The sequence below is a fragment of the Tachypleus tridentatus genome, chromosome 2 (assembly GCF_004210375.1).
Source record: "Tachypleus tridentatus isolate NWPU-2018 chromosome 2, ASM421037v1, whole genome shotgun sequence".
Lineage (NCBI taxonomy): Eukaryota > Metazoa > Arthropoda > Merostomata > Xiphosura > Limulidae > Tachypleus > Tachypleus tridentatus.
In genome coordinates, this window is record NC_134826.1 from 23882127 (window position 1) to 23902313 (window position 20187).

The 20187-nt window shown below is 33.2% G+C and overlaps 1 protein-coding gene across 7 annotated transcripts in view; it reads left to right on the plus strand.

The window, feature by feature from the left end:
- The first annotated feature begins 1267 nt into the window (after positions 1 to 1267).
- LOC143239573 (transmembrane protein 245-like) overlaps positions 1268 to 20187 on the plus strand; it is a 56704-nt gene continuing 37784 nt past the window's right edge. For 4 of the 7 annotated variants that reach the window (XM_076480782.1, XM_076480799.1, XM_076480817.1 and 1 more), the window contains exons 1-5: positions 1282 to 1886; positions 2609 to 3193; positions 4033 to 4261; positions 5916 to 6034; positions 12265 to 12541. In XM_076480782.1, the coding sequence (XP_076336897.1) occupies positions 2675 to 3193; positions 4033 to 4261; positions 5916 to 6034; positions 12265 to 12541 (1144 nt within the window). In that variant the 5' untranslated portion in view covers positions 1282 to 1886; positions 2609 to 2674. Of the gene's footprint in view, positions 1887 to 2608; positions 3194 to 4032; positions 4262 to 5915; positions 6035 to 12264; positions 12542 to 20187 lie in introns of all 7 variants that reach the window. The other 3 variants (XM_076480774.1, XM_076480810.1, XM_076480789.1) reach the window with 2 other exon arrangements.

Genomic DNA, 20187 nt, shown 5'->3' on the forward strand with positions numbered 1-20187 from the left:
TGACTGCATTTCTGCATATCCCCATAAAAAAACAACAACAGCTAAACAAGTAGGCGAATTTAATCTAGCTCTCGAAAGAACCATGCTTACCTTGATTAAAGAGTAAGATAGTATCATGGACGAGAGTAATTTTATTGGTGATAAAATTATGTTCAATGTTACCTATCACCGTATGTAAAACTGAATTTATAATATGTGAAGTAGAGGCCTAATATTTCTTTTGATTGGCTGAACCCTCTGCTGCAGGCTGCAGTTTCGACTGTTGAAGAAATGCAGTTAGGCCTTTTATAACGGTGATTAGGTAACATTGAACAGAAGTTTGTAACATATATGTGTAATCATTAATTAATTAATTAGTTAATTTTAATCTTTAAATTAATGTATATTTCTTGTTCGAATGAAGGAGATTCATTATTTATGGCTACACAAGAAATCACTTCAAACACACGAACACAGCAGAACTAAAATTAATTGCATAATTCTCAATGTACCAATAGTATGTCAGATTGCTGGTGGGTCTATGAGACTTGGATGCAGAACCCTAATTACAAACGAGTATTATCACTGCAGTATTATTATTATCAGTGCAGTATTATCAATATTATCAGTATTATCAGTATTATTATCAGTGCAGTATTATCAATACTGCAGTTAATCCCACTAATTTTAACGTTGAGGTTTCCTATGTATTTTATATGGAAAGTGACCAGCTTTACATTTTTATTTGTAAACTTTTTACAATGATTATGGTAACAAGAAAAAACATAAATTACCCAGTGTTATGAAAAAACATTATCTTGCTGGTAGTGACAGGTATAAGAACAAGCCGGCAATGTAGAGTCTAATACAAACACAGACATATATATTAATTTGTTGTTAAGTACAGAGCTACATTTACCGTTGAACTACTAGGGAACATATCTAGATGTATATGGAGGAGGATGCGTGTGCGAGTGTTTATATATATGTATGTATGCCTGCCAGAAAAATTTCGATAACAAACAAAGACTTTCCTGGTGGGTCAGCGCTAAGTTTACCGATGCATAACGATAACATTTGAAACTTGATTTTCGCATTGCACGGTGTGAAGTAAATTTATCGTGTAACTTTGCGCAAAAAAAAACAACAACCCAGAAAAATATTATCCCTGTTAGTTTTAAAAAACACGTTTATGGTGCAATATTATTTGCTATCAAAAAAGGAGTGTTTTTTCACAGGTGAAAAGAGATTAAATTGTAATAAATATAATATTTCTCTTGAATGCTCTACAGAGGGCCTGACGTACATATTGGTTTAGAGCATTTCGTAGAATTAGAAAACGTAGGCTTAATAAATTAATTATTAGAAGTCCGTATGTTTTGTGTTTAGTGGATTAAAAGGTGTTAACGTATGCGTATGTGATAGAATTGGATTCTTCTTGTTTTATACGTATATTCTAGGATTACCAAACGTCCAGATTTTAAGCATTTACAGTTTAAAAAAGTAAAGATAGCAAGGGACCTGTTTTGGTCCAAACAGGCCGTCTATGCCACGAAACTAATATTAAAGAAAAAAGTACCCTTAAAAATACACCTCATATTTAAAATATGTATGAACTTGAAGTATGCCCATAAATTCTTTCAAATGTACTGCATTTACCACATCTGGTATTGAAGACAATCCATTCCAAAAGTTTTGGCAAAAGCCAACAACCCTGTTCGGAGAATGGTCTTGAAACTACCGTAGATGTCTTCTACCTTTCCCAACATTATATTTATGTCCATTTACCCTAATGTTCTCACTATTAATTAAGTACATGGAAAAATTATGAAACAATACTGTCATTCTAACCAACGTATTCCCCATACCTACATAAAACAATTTTTAATATGCCTTTACCGTGAAACGTAAGTTCTAACCAGTTCAGATAATTACACAGTTGAAAAATATACGTGACAAATATTTTCGAAATAAGCAACTATGAAGTATTAATGTTAATACTATCACAGAGACCCATTAAGTACGATACGGGAACTGAAGAATTAGACATCTAAAAAAAAAAGAAAGAACTAGGACATTTAAATACCTAATACTCTTAGTGGGATGTATAAATTTAAAAAAATTCGCAACATATTTAAAATACATATAAAATATTATAATGGGTATAATATAAATAATGAAGTAAATTAAACTGGTAATGTAGTAGGCCTAAACATAAATAGGTCATCATATAATGGATGAATTTAAAGTGATAGTGATAATACAGTAAGCCTAGATGTATACAGTTTGATATGCCAAGATATAATGAGATTTTAGTCCTAGATATATACGTGTCTTTTATATGCTTATATATACATGGAACAATATTTATTGTAATTATTGTTTCGTTTTATTATAAAAGAGTGTGTAAACATCCTGCTTCTTCATTTTTTTAAGTGTATACTTGTTTTGGATTTGTACCACACTGTTATTTTCTATAGATTTCCTATAGCACTGATTTGTCTCATTTTGTAGTTTGAAAAACACCCAAACATTTTCAACAGGATATCTTTGTATAACTTTCTATTTATGCAGGAAAATAACTATTTTCAAATTAAATACTCTTTATGTTAACAATTTTTTTTTTTAGATCACTGATTTACCTGTTTTTGATAAAAGACAACATTGTTCCATGACATGATTTCTGTTTTGAAGTATGGCCTATTCACACTACTTCAAATCTCCACTGGATATGTTTAACTTTGTTCCTGAGAGTCATGAAAAAGCTGTGAAACAAGCATTTTACAACACAGCTGCAGTACTCTTTGTTGTATTTGCTTTTACAGCAGCTTTTGCTCTATATTTTGTTTTCAAGCCTTTCTTAGAACCACTACTATGGGCTGTACTGTTTGGATCTGTTCTTCATCCTTTCAAGCAGACATTGACTTTGCTCCTTCATGGGTGGTTTAAAGGACTTCGAGATGATAAAACTCCTCTTGCCTTTGGTTTGGTTGCATGTCCATTTAAAGTAATTGACAACATATCTGAGAACATAGGCTATTTCTTCTTGTGCAATATGAAGGTATTTTTGGGACTTTGTATTGGCTTGCCAGTGGTATATCTTATATATAATGTGTTACCAGAAATTTCTCCTGTTCATTTATGGAATGGAATAGTAATATGTTTCCAGAGTGCTTCACATACCTTGGAATTCTTCAGTAAAGCTGGCTTATTGGTGAATATATATATATTTTATACATGAAATGTTAATATATACAGGGTGGCCTGTAAGTCCCTACCCATCCATATATCTTATGTATCCAGTGTATCTGTGTGTTGTCCTTCATTCTCGCTGCACTCATGTTCCCACGTACTTGTCACAATACGCTCTTCAAGTGTAAATGGGCTTACATCAACCATACTTCTCTGAAAAAAAAGAAATAAAGTTATAATGCATGCATAATTGAATTTAACATAATAACATATGGATGGGTAGGGATTTACGGGCCACCCTGTATATATAAGTTAAAATTTCTTTTAAAGTTTTTGTACATTGTGTGATTTCAGAAACATTTCTTCCATATTGGTTTTAATTTTAAATAAATTGAACATCTACAAAAATGTTATTGTTGTGATGGGTGATATGTATTTCATCAGTACCAATGATGTTATTGTATGGATCATCAACTGCTTCTTAGTGACTATTAATTGAGCTACTAGAGTTTCAAGCCCCAAGTAGACCATTCTATTATATTTAACTGTATTAGCACAGTATATTCAATCATTTTTCCCCATTATATTCAAAATAATATGTGTACTAAAAGCTTTTGTTTTTATATATATTTTATTTTTTACAGGATCAGTGCAATAAAATAACTTCTGCAAGCTGATAAATTTTTTACATTGTTAAAAGTTATTCTCTTAATTTACAATTTCCATTCAAAATTTCACTGTTATACATTTATTAAGTGTTCTTTGTAAATTGTTACATTTTGTTTGTTTCAATCTGTTTCTGGTTTTATTAATCACACATTTTTTTACCTTCTTTTTATGAGTATATTTTACTAATTCCAGGTATGGGCTGTGGTGATTGGTTATATACTTTTGATATTCTTTTGGTGGATGCCTCAAACTCAATGTGCATTCCCATTTATCTCTGTAGCTATTTGGGTAATGGTTATATCTCAGTTTGCAACAGTTGCTGGACCTGTACGAGTTGCTGTTCTATTTATATTCTTAGTTCTTCTAGTAATTGGTTTTATCACTGAAGTTAAAGAAAATTGGAAACAAAAGAAGTCAAAAGGTACATGTTGTTATTTTTGTTTGTTAGTAACATATATACTTTTGATCCTTTGAGATTAATAACAATTTGTTGACATGTTTTGAAATTGTACATTGCTAAAAATAATGTCAGTGAATGTACACATGTTTCTAAGAACCTCAAATCATTACACTGGCTACCAGATAGAAAAATCCTGTTAAGAAGCATGTTTGTACGTATAACATGTACAAACAAAAAGAGGACATTAGGTTTTTCAAGGCTGCCCCTGAACACCCAACACTCACCTTCTGAATAAAATAAATTATTAAACCCTCCTTTTATTTTCAAGGAAATTGACTCCCCTTCTAAATTTGTGTAAGGTGTCAGCCTCCACCATTTCCAGTGCTAATTCATTTGATAAACCAACAAACCTCTTAAAAAGAATGAAACAGAAATTAATTGTAATATAACCTGTCTTTTACAAATATTGTGTCTCCTTGTCATATCATCTCTTGGGAACAAAACTCTTTGTTCTGATCCTCTAAATCATTGTGTAAGATCAATATTTTCAAGATCCTAACCTAGCCCCATAAAATAATTTGACCAACATTAAGATTTTCCTGTAACTCTCCTATGAAACATTTCCAATAACTCAATATTGTTTCTTCCATAAGGAGACTAGTACTGTACAAAGTATTCACAGTGAGTCTCAACTATCTTTTGTGTAAAGAAAGAATTCCATATTCTGGCTTGTAATCAATATGTTTATAAATACACTTAAAATTCTGTTAAATTTATTACTTGCAACAGAGAATTGCTTTAATGTCTTGACAGACTACTCTACTGTTATGGCAAAATTCTTTTCTTTAGTCATTAAACATGTGAGCAAGATTGTGATAACTCAAATGCAGGACTGTATCAAGGGTAATGCAAACAGTGCACACACACAGAGCACCAACCCATAAGGGTCGATGATAGGTTTGTACTGATTAGGTTGTTTGTAGGAGTGATGCAGATTTCATATCTCATACAAGGTACCACCAACAATCAGCACAGCCCAACATAAACATATTAATTTGCATTTACTGTTTTTAAAGCTAATTTTCCAGTTATTTGTCCAACTTATCGATTGATTCAAGTCATTTTGTAGTACCTAGTCATGCTGGATACGCTTATAAGTACCAAATAATTTAATTTCATCATCACACTAACAAGAAAGAAGTCTGGTACTGAACATTGAAGCACAGTGTTAGTAATGAAGATCCAGTTTAACTAAATTCAGAAACAAGGTTATGGTTTCCCTCACCCAACCAAACCACCCCACAATTCAGTTAACCAGCTTTTCCTCACTTTTGTGATTTTCTTAGCTAATCTTTTTTGTGGTACCTTTTTAAATATCTTTTGAAAATATAAATATACCAAGCTCATACACTCTCTGTCACTAGATGATATTCTTTAAAAATATAACAGGGAAGACTTTCCTTTAGTGAATCCATGTTGGTTTCTATTAGGCATGTTACACAAGACTACATTTCTTGAAGAAATGTACTTCTGTAACAGTAGTCAAAGTACTTTTTTTTCTGTAACATTGAATTTTGCTTTTGTGGTAGCATCTAGTGATATCTGAAGTGGTGGCTACTTATGTATGTATGATAACTGATGGAGCTTCATATTACAGTGATTTTTGTATCGATAGGCACTGAGGATATAGAAGAGAGTGATTCATCAAATGTGGTTACCAGTACGCTGAAAATTGCAAGTGAATCACTGGCTGGTGTAATTCCACCCACTGAAGAAAATGAACCATCATCCATGGTAAGATGGTTTAAAAATTATTAATATTAGCATATTTTTCTCAAAGAAACATAGTGAAAAATTATGTTAGATAACATGTAATATGATATTTTGTATTTTTTACTTATTAATGTATATAATAGCCTCATTTTATGTAAAAACTTTATATTTTGTATTGCATGATGGATCAAAAATAAAAATAAATAAACATAGATACTTTCTAGAATTATGCTGCATCCATGATTTTTACTGTAATGATATCATCTTGACGTACGCAACCATATGTTATGGAATATTTGCAATTTTTCAACTGAGATGTTTTACTTGAATTCATGGTTATGGTGTATTTAGGTGAACTGAATATTTATTAAAGCTTTCAGATAGGTCTTCTTAATAGAAAGATAGGCACATGATACTGATTCTAAAATGTTAAAGCCCTCACCTACCTGAATCCATGGTAAATGGAATACGATAGATTGAACACATATGTAGAACAAAGTACCTTATATCTATTAAACACAATGCAATATATGCATGTATTGGATCATCACTCTAGGTGACTCTCCTCAGACTATTTTGGTCAAGATAAAGTTCTAAGGCCATCTATGTCCATTGAGATATTGTACTAGGCATCATAAGTGTTAGACTCCTTAATTTCAAAGAACCTTTGTTGTCACCAAGTGTGACATGCACTACCCACAGGACTGTTAATTCTCATTACAACATAGGTTGTACTGTAACCACCTGAATAACCACTGAAGGACAACTCTGTTCACAACATGCTCAGGCCATGTTTGCTGAGTCACACGTGATGACCCAATGGGATTTCTTGTACAAACCAATGCCACTGTTTTACTCATCTCTTGGTGAATATACTGAATTTTGTCTTTTTTTTTTGAAATAAGAACAGACCTTATCTTCTGATCCTTTGTTTGACACCACTTCTGTTGATGTTTCTATCAAACTTGTACTGCACAGGAAAATATTTATTATTGTTTTTGTTTTTTCATTTACACTGCCTGAGCTGTTAGATGTTACATATACATAGCACATATAGATTCCTTTAGAAGGTCTAATCATAGCTTATTTGTATCTTACGATAAGTCCTTTTTGGACTTAGCTCCTGTTAAGTTGATAAATTGGACCTCATAATTTATCTTGTTAACTGGGATGAATCCAATAACCTAAAAAATCATTGAATTGAGAGCTCATGTGGGTCAATGGTTAATTAGTAATATCTATCTTCTGATTTAAAGTAAGGAACCTACTAAAAGTATGCACTTAGTAATAAGCAAAGTTAATTAATATAATGTTCAAACTATTACTTATAATAGTTAGAACATGTATTGTATCATTAGTTTGATACTTTTTCTGTTTAAAATGTTTTCAGCTATGAACCCAATAATAACTCATGAGGGTTGTTTGTTCCATGACACTCATGTTGGTTTTAAGACTACATATTAAGCAAACATTGCAAAATAATCATCATGATAAAATAATAAATATAAAATTAAATGAGAAATAATAAAATTTAAAGTAGATATATTAAGTATTATGACCAACACTGTGGTAAAAGTTTAACTATTTAGGCTGATGTCCAGATACGAACTACCATGCCTGTAAAAGTTATATGTGGCTTGGTTTGCTTAGTGGATTTAGTTTAGTCCTAAATCTATACATTAATAATGTAAAATAATCTTTATGTTGTGAATTTTCTGTAATGTACCTATCTTTATTTTATTAATTTCAGTCTTAAAAGTTATAACATTTCTCACACAATAGAGAAAATAATGTAAGGTTTATGACTTTAGGTGGTTTATTTCTGTATTTTACAAAGTAAGTAGAACTTAACATTCACTGTTATTAATGTCTTGTTCATGAAAGCTTCTGGTTTAATGTGTATTTTGAACTTTACATATAACATTTTGTTTTGAAAGAGTAGTTGTAAGGCTATTGTTAATATGTTAAAATTTAAGATGAAACAGGCATGTTTTTGTGTATGATTATCTCTTTAAAAAATGTCAACTTTGAAAAATTGTTGAGCATGTTAAAAAACAGTAGTTATAAGAATTTTTCAGATCTGATTTAAGGACTTTGTAAGCATATTCCATTACTAAACAGGAAAATAGAAACAGATTCCACCCCAAACATTTCCATTATATCACTGTATAAGTTAGTTTCATACACCATGTTTTTCATTTTATCATATTCTGTAAAAGCTTCAAAAAAAGGATAATTAAAAATGTTTGATCTCAGTTCTCTTTATATAAAAAGCCCAAAATATACATTTAAAGCTTAGTAGCAAATTAAAAAAACATGCACTTTTCTTTACATTTTCCAGTTGTTCTTTATTGTGCATGCTTTAATCAGTGAAAACAGAAATGTTTGTATCTTCCATAAGTAGTATTATAGTGCCAATGTTTTTTTGTAATAGATATATACTTTCTTTTTATAGTGTTGGTTATTTTTTTTCACTCAACACTTTTTAATTAAGAAAACCATTTAGTGAAAATTTGTGGCTGTACTCTTAAGGCTATCTTCATTTTATGCTGTTACTTCTGTTCTGAAGAAGTTTAGGTACACTATCTTTCCTTTGAGAGGTGTCTCATACCGTTAGTTCAGTTTTGCAGAAAGTAAAATGTAAAAATCATTGTTTTTAATTTCTATGTCTGTATATATAATATTTTTGAATTACTGTAGACTTAAAGTAGATCTACAATGTTGATCAGTTCTGTCGGGTGCAATTGTGTGTGAATAGTTTGAGATATATATCGTATGAAATGGACAAATCAACAAAACAAAAATATCACAAGATCATGGTATCTTATAATTGGATCACACCCAAAATACTGAAGATGTAAAATTAACTATGGTAAAAATTATATACAATTGTATGTTACTTGAGGTTTTGGAATCCAAAATATATTGTACAAAAATTTGTTAATTTTTTTCTTATAATTCTTATTATCCTAATTTACGATATCTTACACAAACAAAAGTTCTTTTGTTATATTTGAAACATTGAACACAGTTGAATATATCAAGAATTTTATTACTGATTTCCAATACAGTACATTACCTCCTCTTACATAAATAGCTATTCTTATTCCGTGCTGTCTTCTATATGCAAAACAAATTTTACACATGCCAACCAGTCTACTGTCTCCACTCCATTGGAATTGACTTATTCCAGTGAGCCTCTCATGCAAATTATTATGCACCAGCAGAAATGTGATGTATTCTCATGAGGCAAGTGACATAATTCTTGTTTAACGGTACTCGTGTTCATGTGTTTTTTATTTCTTTTGGTGCTGTTCGTATGAACCACACCATTTTCATGGTTTAATTTCCAACATGGGATATCTTCCTGATTATATTTTTTCAATACAGTGAAGAAATCTTTTGATTTAACTTGATTTCTCAGTCATTATTTTACATTACACGGGTTGCCTTCTTCTTCTAAACCAATTCAATCCAATAAAGATTTGATTGCCTTTTTGCACTACAGATTTTTTTCCTACCCCTATTGAAGCATCACTTAGCCCTAATATGGGATTTTTCAACATAATTTCTCAGGTATGTTATATTTTATATAATTTCCTGTTTTTCTATGATTCTTTATTGTCTTCATGTTGGCTCACATGTTGTCTTTGGCTCTTGCTTTACACATGCTGTTTCACTGGATAACAGTGTGACCTTGTCCTGGGTACATTTGTTTTTCCTTTCTAGATATCTGTATTTTTCTTTGGCAATATGTTTTGAATCATGTATCTGTGATTGTAGTTGTCTTGCCACTGATATGATCCTTTTTATCTACCCTCACATGGATATTGGTTCCTTGTAGCATGGGTTTTGGATTTTAGTTGACTTGTTGGTGGCATGATCCTCTTTCTGACCCCAATATGGATGTTTGTTGGTACCCAGCTGCCAGGTTTTGAACTGCAGTTGACTTACCGATGTTATGATTATCATTATTTCTCTGCATGGATGTCAGTTCCAAGTAGTATGGATTTTGGATGTAGTTAACTTGACATATACGGGTCTTTGCACCCTAGCTATATTATACCTAAAGGCATATCTTTTACATTTAGCCCACTTTTATAATCTGTGGGATTGGGTTCAATAAATATTGCATGTTTTGGATCATTTTCTAGCCATAGATCTCTCCCAGTTGGATGTATTCCTATGTTTTCTACCCAACATTTTTCAACAATGGGTGAAGAGTATACCTGGTTCAGAAGTAGTGCATTTCCCCACATCAGATATTAGAATCTGACTGTCTCATCTTAGGGAGTGTCCTTTGAACACTTTTGAAGGATGCTTCTTTCTTTCTTTCTTTCATGCTGGTCTTTCCATCTATTTGGTGTGGGATTCTAGCTATTTTTGTGAGTGGAAGTAATGTATCATTATGGAAATTATAGTTTTCTTACACTGAAAATGTATGTCCATTAGATACTTACATTTGCTTACACTTCCCATCTTTCCTTTCTACTACAAATCAGTGTTTCCATCTGCCAAAACTCGACGTGATATTTCACTAGAACTGAATAGAGGGAGTCGTATTTATCATGAGAGTATGTTGCACTATATTGGTTGAGGGTTAATGTGGATTATTTGTATAAAAATGCACTGGAATCAGTCAATTTCAATGGATAGGAAAAAGGAAACTTGAGACATGCAAAAAAATTTATTACATATAGAGAGCAGCACTGAATGAGAATAGTTATTAGAGCTGTGATATTCCACGAAACGTCATTCACACTTTCAGCCCATGGGGAAGTTATCACCATGCCAATCTTTTAATTGATTAAATTTCTTGGTACTATTGATTAGTTTCTCTTCCTTTAATCTACAATTCGATGTTAGGGACAGTTATGTCTGAGTTTTAAATGACTCTGACTTGGATATTTGAAGTGTAAGTTTCTTAAGTTGTCATTTGGAAAAAAATACCAACTTCTAAAAGTGACGTGTTTTCAGTTTTTGATTTCTCAGTTGAGATATTTATGCATACCTTTAACACCACTGAGAATTAATAAAAAATAAATTGCTTTAATGTTAACAAAATCATATACCTGAAAATTGTTTTATTTTTATAATTTGACGTAAAGCTACTTGAGGGCTATCTGCGCTTGCCATCTCTAATTTAGCAGTGTAAGACAAGAGGGAAGGCAGCTAGTCATCACCACCCACTGCCAACTCTTGGGCTACTCTTTTACCAATGAATAGTGGGACTGACTGTCACATTATAATGCCCCCATGGCTGGAAAGGCGAGCATATTTTGTGTGACAGTGATGAGAACCCGTGACCCTCAGATTACGAGTCACACGCCTTAACCCACCTGGCCATGCTGGACCATACCTGAAAATAAAGCTTTGAGATTATGATAGTAATTTGATATAGAAATTATTCGTAGCAGTAAGTCAGCCTTGTAAATTTCTGTATTTGTAATGGATTAAATTTTAAAATTATTTTATTCAAAAATAATACTGTGTTATTATTAATATTTTGTAACATCTTTCAAAATGAATTATGTTTTTATAAATATCAATGATTAACAATGTTTGCATAAATCATTTTATTTATTTGGTATTGAATTTTTAACTAGCAGTATTTTATGTACATTTTCATGACTACATTAACAAACACATACTTTTCTAAATAACAAAGGCAGTATGACTTTAAAACCAAATATTTTGGAGAAAATGCAGTTTGGATCATTCCTTTTCCATGTACGTTTCTTCTAGGATGAAAAATTGTACACACATAATTTATATTCAAAACATTTTTATTTCAGTTTTGATTTAAATAGAAAATAAGTTTACAATTCCTTGGTTAATTTAGATATAGTAGTTGAAAGCAGTGTGTTTGGATAAAAGTTTGGTAAAAAACATTCTTATTTCATGACTAGGGTTTTGTGTATATCTTCTCACCCAGTGCTTATCATGTCATATTAATAGGCTGTAGTTCTTAATAGTAGATGTCCGAAAAGGATATATTTCCTCAAAAAAAAATGCAAATGACATTTTAACCAGACAGTTTGAGTTGAAGATATTTTTTATTGATATAAAAAAATGTAATCCTTTTCTGTAACTGTTTTATTTCTACACCCAGTTTTGTTTTTCAACATTTGTAACTTTGTAAAATTTGCTCCTATCAGAATGTTTTTGGGTTCTGTCGCATGCCTCATGCTTCTAGTCACCATCTTTTGCTGAATGCTCTTTTTTTGATATTCATGTTTATTTCATTCCAGAGTGATGATACAGAAACTTCTAATAAAAGAAAAGTTCAATCAGAGACTCCTAACCTAGATCAAGTGGCACAAGATTTTACTGAACCCCCTTTTTTTCAAACATCTACACCAAAAAGAAATGAAGGAAGTAAATCTATGCAGAAAGCAACATCAAAGAGGAGCAACTTATGCTTGTATGCAGTCCTATGGGGCTGTGTTCTGACTCAGATATGGTTAAATTTGTGGCTTTTAAACCTCCTTCCATTGCCAGTGATTTATATTGTTGGAAAAAAGTTAGGTGAGTTGAGTGTTAAATTAAGTTACTGAACTTGTGTATGTGTTAAAATATATGGCATTATTTATTGGTGTGTGTGTGAGAGAAAGAGAGTCAGAGTTATAAGGTACATGCAAATTATATGTAAACTATTTTAACTCAAGCTAAATATTGATTTGTGTATTATGTTTCATCACATAAATCATTTTAACTTTTACAAAGGTGATAACAGTCATTACCTCTAAATAATGAACTTGTAAAATACATTTAAATTAACCTTTGAAAGAAGAGTGTTTGAGATATTTGTAGGAAGTTGTTTTATACTTTCTTAACTGTACCTGTATAGTGACAGTTTTCCTATTTTTCAACTATATCTATAGTTGCAGTACTTGCTACTTTTCAACTATATCTGTAGTGACAGTTTATGCTATTTTTCAGCCCTATCTGTAGTGACAGTTCATGTTATTTTTCAACCGTATCTGTGGTGACAGTTCATGCTATTTTTCAACCATATCTGTAGTGACAGTTCTTGCTATTTTTCAACCGTATCTGTAGTGACAGTTCTTGCTATTTTTCAACCATATCTGTGGTGACAGTTCTTGCTATTTTTCAACCGTATCTGTGGTGACAGTTCATGCTATTTTTCAACCATATCTGTAGTGACAGTTCTTGCTATTTTTCAACCGTATCTGTAGTGACAGTTCTTGCTATTTTTCAACCGTATCTATAATGACAGTTCTTGCTGTTTTTCAGCTGTGTCTATTGCGACAGTTCTTGTTTTTTCTCAGTTGTATCTATTGTGACAGTTTTGCTATTTTTCAACTGTATCTTTAGTGACAGTTCTTGCTATTTTTCAGCTGTATCTATTGTGACAGTTCTTGTTTTTTCTCAGTTGTATCTATTGTGACAGTTTTGCTATTTTTCAACTGTATCTTTAGTGACAGTTCTTGCTAATTTTCAACTGTATCTGTAGTGACAATTCTTGCTGGTTTTCAACTGTATCTGTAGTGACAGTTCTTGGTGTTTTTTAATTGTATCTTTTGTGACAGTTCTTGCTATATTTGATGTGAACTGAATGAGTGCACAAGTTAACTTTACAGCCTAATATACTTTGTGTTAGAACTTGACATGAGGTCTGAAAAATGGTGACTTGCACTCAAACATTAAGTAGGAAAGTGACAGATAATTATTAGTAATAGTGATGAATTTGTGAATTTGTAGTCATGTAATAATGTACTAGGCTACTACAGTTCTATAACAGTAATTTTAATAAATGATAAGAAATCTTAAATATGAGTAACAAACAAACTACAGAAAGTTTCTTTTACCATCTCTTGTCTAGGTTCTCTCTGTGGCTCAGTGGTGAGCTTAAAGTTTTATAATGCTAAACTCTGGGTCTTAATACCTATGGTATGCACAGCACAGATAACCCAGTGTGTAGTGTTGTGCTTAATAACAAACAAGACTGCTATAAATCGTCAGTTTGATAATATTTTAGGTCATTCTGGAAAATCATTTAACTATATATTATGTGATACTAATTTTCAAATACATAAACATACTGAAGGAAGTACATTTAATGTACTTTATTTAATGCATAAAATTTATTTATGCATAATGGACTTGTATGCTAATAATCTATGTAATTACAATAAATCAGAATGTCTACCTATTAATTTGTAATAAAAATGTGATACACTTGCAGTCTTTGAATATTTTATTAAACCCTTCATCTTGTTCAATATTAATTCTTTAAAAAGATAATGTATTTACAAACATAACAGCATTTCAATAATGTAGAATATTAATAGATTGTCATGCTACATAGCATGTAAAGTATCATGTTATCTTTGAGACATTGATGTGCTTTAAGATACTTTTATTGTGTTTGTTTAAATATCTGTACAAACCATACTGAAGGAATATTGATATAAGAGTAAGAAGTATAGATCTGTAATTACACAAAGTAATGATAACTGATCTGTATATATTTCAAATATTAACTCTGTTGACATTATTTTTGAACAAGGTATTTCCATAACCACAGATTACTAAGGAATAGGAATATAAAAAACATTATTGTATATCAAGGCTTGAATCTCAAATGTACTCCACTATCAACTTGGTTCAATTGCATTTAGCATCTAAATCATCATGTGACAACCCCATGGATAGTAGTGTGATACACACTCCTGAGGCATATGACTCCCTCTGTTTGGTTCTCTCAAACCATTACTTCTCATACAATAATGCTATCATCAGTACATCATTTGTTTGTGCTGTCTTCCCATGTTTGTTCATTTTAATTTTGTATGAAGTGGAGATATTTTCTGTTTTTTTTTCCTTCTTCCCTTAACTAGTTTTAGGTGATAACTTACCTTTATTGTTTTTCACCAAAGCTTATGTTTTCACTTCCAAAATGTTATAATTTCCTTTCATATTAACTACTCAGGCTTTAGGTTGCAGTGCTTGTCTGAGGAATTGTCAGTTTCAATACTTCAGGGATTGATTGTTAACATGAGTTGACCTTTGTTTGGCTTCAAACTATGGTCTGCCAACTTTGGATAAATAAGCTGTTACACTGTTATACCATTTAGGTTATTTTCAGTATTAATGTTATTATTTGTAGTTATTTGCTTTCAGTAACATACATTGGTTAGATTTGTAATTACTTCTTGTGTGGTTAGAGTTTTTCGATTAAGGTTTAGTGATATCCTTTGTAAAACAATTTTAGATTAGGCTTACATGTGTCTTTGTTATTTTAACCTTACCTGTCATTCTTCTCACTGGTAAATCATGAATTAGTTAAATATATTGCTTCATCAACAAATATAATTTACTGCAAGTTTTATTATCAATGTATACTTTCTTAATTTTAAAATGTAATCATTCCATCTTCATAATTAATTATGTTATATACTTCTTACAGTTAATTTCATATGTGAGGAGTACTAGGGCTGGAGTACACCCAACCTTTTCCCAGTATCGTTTGCCTTCTTCCTTGAACTGGTGAAACATTTCAGTATGACATGTGTTCTGACAGTTTTTCTTCATCAGATTATGACTTCACCTTCCCAGTCTTTTACTATGGAATCTGGTAGGCCTACCTCAGCCCTTTTTATACAAGTTTTATACTTTTCTGCTCCTTCTCAGGGGACGTTTTGGTTTCTCTTTTAAGAAATGGTGCTGGCATGCCTTGTACTCCATGGGGTTTGGTTAATTTTGCCCTAGCTCACCATCAAGTAGATTGTTTTTTTGTTTTCTTGCTCCTCTGCACTTGGATTCTGTGTTGCCTGTAGAGGGACAGATCCTGTTAATCCAGTCCCTTTATTCCCAGCCACGTTTTCTCATATTGTACACCATACACCTCCTTTTCAGGGCATTCCAACTATTTCTTGGGGATTTTCCTACAATACTTCTTCCTCCTTACATTTACTTTGGGGGATTGCCATATTTGTCCCTTTCCATACATACATGATTTTTTTCCTTCTAGGATCTTCTGGATATTTTCCCTTCCACTTCTAATCAGGACTTACAGATGGCTCTTTTCCTCCACTGGCTTATTTTTTTGGAAGTGTTATTCCTGTGACTGTAGCATCATATCAAGTGTCTATAGCTACATTTGATATTTTCTTCTTTTGTTTGCTGTTTTATTTCTTTAGTTATTGTATTCTTCACTCATGTTCCATGTCTTCCTCTTGTTTACCTGTCATACATTTAGGAGTTCTTCCATTAGTCATGTATTCTTGATGCTGATTGGAGTTCTGTTTTCACTTCAGTCATTTTTGGTTCTTTCCTTTTTACTATTTTGTCTTCTATTACACAATGTTGGGCCATTTCTTCTATTTCATTTCATTCACCATTCCTCTTTTTGTGATTTTTCCTTTCTTGTTTCCCATAATAAATTCCTGGTGTCTTCATCTGATCAAACACCTTCTCTTTTACCTTTTTCTCACCCACATCAGGTATTTCTTCCATCAAGCACTGAGACTACACCTCATACATTTATCTATCATTATCTGCTACAGATAGCTGTGTCTTCTTTGTCTGGGTACCACTTTCATTGATCACCATCATTTACTCTTCAGTGCAATTGTGACTGGGTAATTTACCTTTTGTATATGTATCTTAATTTTCAGGCACATTTTTTTTTCTTTATGAATCCTACTCTGTGGCAAATTGTGTCTGTCCAAGTGTATTTAAACTTATCAAATGCACACTGTTTGGCCATAATAACTTAACACTTATAATATCCATAAACATGAATGCACACTGTTGAGATTGGGTTCCATAAAAGTGCTTGTAGGGTTTCCTCATGATATATCTGCTTCATTAATATGCCTATTCTATACTGTACTGACCCATGTATTTCATGGGTAAAGCAAAAGTGGGACAGCTGCCCATTCAAGCTGTTCCTTAGATTGAATTAATCAGCAGTGGTCAGCTTTTTAAAATAGAGTTTTCATGGTTATCTATGGCACTGTCTCTGGTGTTTAGGTTCCTTCAGATTCTCCACTGCATTTTCTTCTTCCCTTTTTCTTCCATTGAAGTATAGGTGACCTTACCACTTTGTAGTTCCAAGCTGCAGAGGTGGTGGACCATGGAGGTATCCTTCTGAATGTGATAGTGATATAAAAAATGCATAAACTAATGAGTCCATTTAGTTGAGAGTGGTAGTGTTCTGATGGAGTAAATGTAGGTAACAAATTGTCAACCACACTGATGCTTTATATTTGAACAGGTCTTTCCAAGGGTAGGTTGTAGCTTTGGAGTGAGATTTAACATTGCAGTTCACCCCTTCATATGGGATCCTTTTTTGTTTACATAGATTTTGATTCCCAGTGGCTGGGTTTTAGATTCAGAGCAGAACCAGTCAACATAAGTTCTCACACATGTATTACTGGTGATTGTTTCATCAGTCAGCTAGTATCATGTTCATTGCTAATGTTTTCTTAGTCATAGTTGATGAACATGTGGGCCTGTGTTGTTCTTCCCCTTGCTCTATCTCTCAAAGAATTTCATTTACTAAGATTGAAACTGCTTTTGGGGATGTTCTGATATGGTACTTCCCTCCACTCAGAAGATTAGCTATTTTTCTTTATTGCTGCCCTTTATATATGAATATTTTTAATATGTATGCCACAAGCCTTTTGATTCCAGTGTGTCTCTTATCCAAATTTTTATGCATCACATAGAAATGCCATATTTCAAAATATCAAATTTGTTTTGCTGCACCAGCAATTCAAAGTCATGTGGGTTCAACACCTTCTTATTCTTTCCCACAGGAACTTGAATTCCCTTTGGGCTGTGTCTTGAGTGTCACACTTTTCATTATAAAGATTAATGCCATTACTTGACAGCTCCCCCCAACATTTGCAAATGGACTCTGACTCTATGTTGATCACTTTCATGTCTTATGTCAGTTTTTGAGCATGAAGTTTATTGAACAGCAGCTACAGACTGCCCTCAATCATTTGCTGAAGTGGATCACAGTAAATGGTTTTACTTTTTCTCTCTCTATAACTGTTTGCATGTGCTTTTACCATCGACAGGAAATTCATCCTGATCTTGAGCTCTGTCTCAGTGAAATTGTTGTTCCTGTGGTCCCTGAAGCAAAGTTCTTGGGGCTTATATTTGACCATAAGCTGACTTTCATTCCACACATCAAGCAGCTACATGTCAAGTGTACATCCTCTGTGTCCTCTCTTCCACCTCTTAGGGAGAAGATCAATGTTCTATGCTCAAGATCTATTGTGCCCTCATTTGATCAAAACTGGACTATGGTGCTTTGATTTATGGCTCTGCCAGATCTTCAGACTTAAAAATGTTGGACCCATTTCACTATCTATGGCTTTGACTCCAGTCCAGAGTTTGTACACTGGATCTCATGAACCTCCACTACACCTTTGCCATTTGCAACTGTCTTTACTGTACACTTCAAAACTTTGATTCTTACCATAGAATCCCACTTGGGGTTGTGTTTTCTTTCCTCAGTAGGCCATGCTTTTTCAGTTACAGTTAACTGAATTGGATCTGTCTTTGGATGATGTTGCTGTTTCCACAGGTCAGCCTATCCCACCATGGCTGATTACCATCACCAAGTGTGACCTTTCTCAGAGGGATCTAAAGAAGGTGGATACTCCCATTTGTAAGTACTTTTACTATTTACCAAACTTCTTCTGAACCATCCTTCCTTTCCCATTTATGCAGATTGTTTGAAATCAGGTGATTCTATGGGCCCTGCCATGGTTTTTTGTGATTCTGTGGTTGCACACAGTTTCCCCTCTACATTTTCTAAGATAAAACACAAACACATATTCTGTCTTCACTGCTGAATTGTATGTCTTTCTCTCACCTTGGATCACATAAAAGCTCTGCATTACATTAACTGTACTATTTATACTGACTTGCTTTGCTCTTTACTTGCCCTGGAATTGCTTCTTTCTAGTTCTTACCCCATTCTTGTCAATATTCATAACCATCTGGCCCATTTCTCTTTATTGTCTACTTCTGTCTAGTTTTTCTGGATACCAGGCCATGTTGGTATTCATGAGGACAAACTTTCTGACACTGCAGCTAAGTCTGTCTATTCTGGTGCTGTCACTGCTTTGCCTATTCCTTACATGGGCTACTGCCCTGTATTCATGGCTTTACTCCATGCCAGTTGGAACCTGCAACAATCTACCATTTTTCATCTGTTTACCCATTTATCTCAGTAAGAGCCAATTATAGCACCAATTTCAGTTTACTATCTTTTCCCTTGCCTGTCCTTCCTTCCTGCTGTGCCATAGTTTTCTGTTGTTTTTTTATGATGCAAAAAGTGCCACCAAAAGTTCCAGTTACATCCTGATGGGCCAAGCCCAGTGAGAACTTGCCTTGTGTCTTTTGCTCATAAGTGGCACTCTTTCATCTTAGACATTTGGGTTTTTCAGGGTTTTTTGAGGGATTTGGAATTCCATTTTTTGTCCCAGGTAGCTGTTTATATTCCTCTTAGGATTTGGTAAATTGTCAGCATATATCAGAGGTAGTACAGGACCTCCTCATCCAACTGGCTATAGAACTTGTTCCACATCATTCACTGGGGTTTTACTCCCATCTGATTTTCATTCCCAAAAAGATCAGAATGGAGGAATGTAACTGATCTGTTTCACCTCAATCATTTTGTTCATCTCCAATGTTTCACCATGGAATCCTCTCTTAATCTTTGGTGGTCTTTTTCTTCAGGTCTGTGGATGGCCAAGATGGATGTCTCCAGTGCCTTTCTGTATATTTCCATCTCAAAATGATCTCATTCTTATCTATGGGTCATCCATTGAGAGGTGGTATACCAATTTTGCACCCTTTCCTTCAGGTTGACTTCAGTTCTGGATATTTTCTGTTTAGTGGTACAAGTTCTTGCCTCCTTGGTTTGGATTTCTGGTCATGGTGAGGGGCCCTCCCAGGAAAGGTTCTGTTCTTTCAGTTTACCTCCTCTGGGATCTAAACACCCACCCATATGTTTGCCATGTGTGGTAACCCATGAATGGGAGGAGAGGATCCTGGTGGTTGAGGGTTCCAACCCTAACACACCACTTTGGCCTTGAATTCCTGTAGATGGGTGGCCCCCCTTGGGACAATTGGCTGGTCCACTTGGACTAGGGTCAACCAAGTACCCATGTTGGATGTTCTCA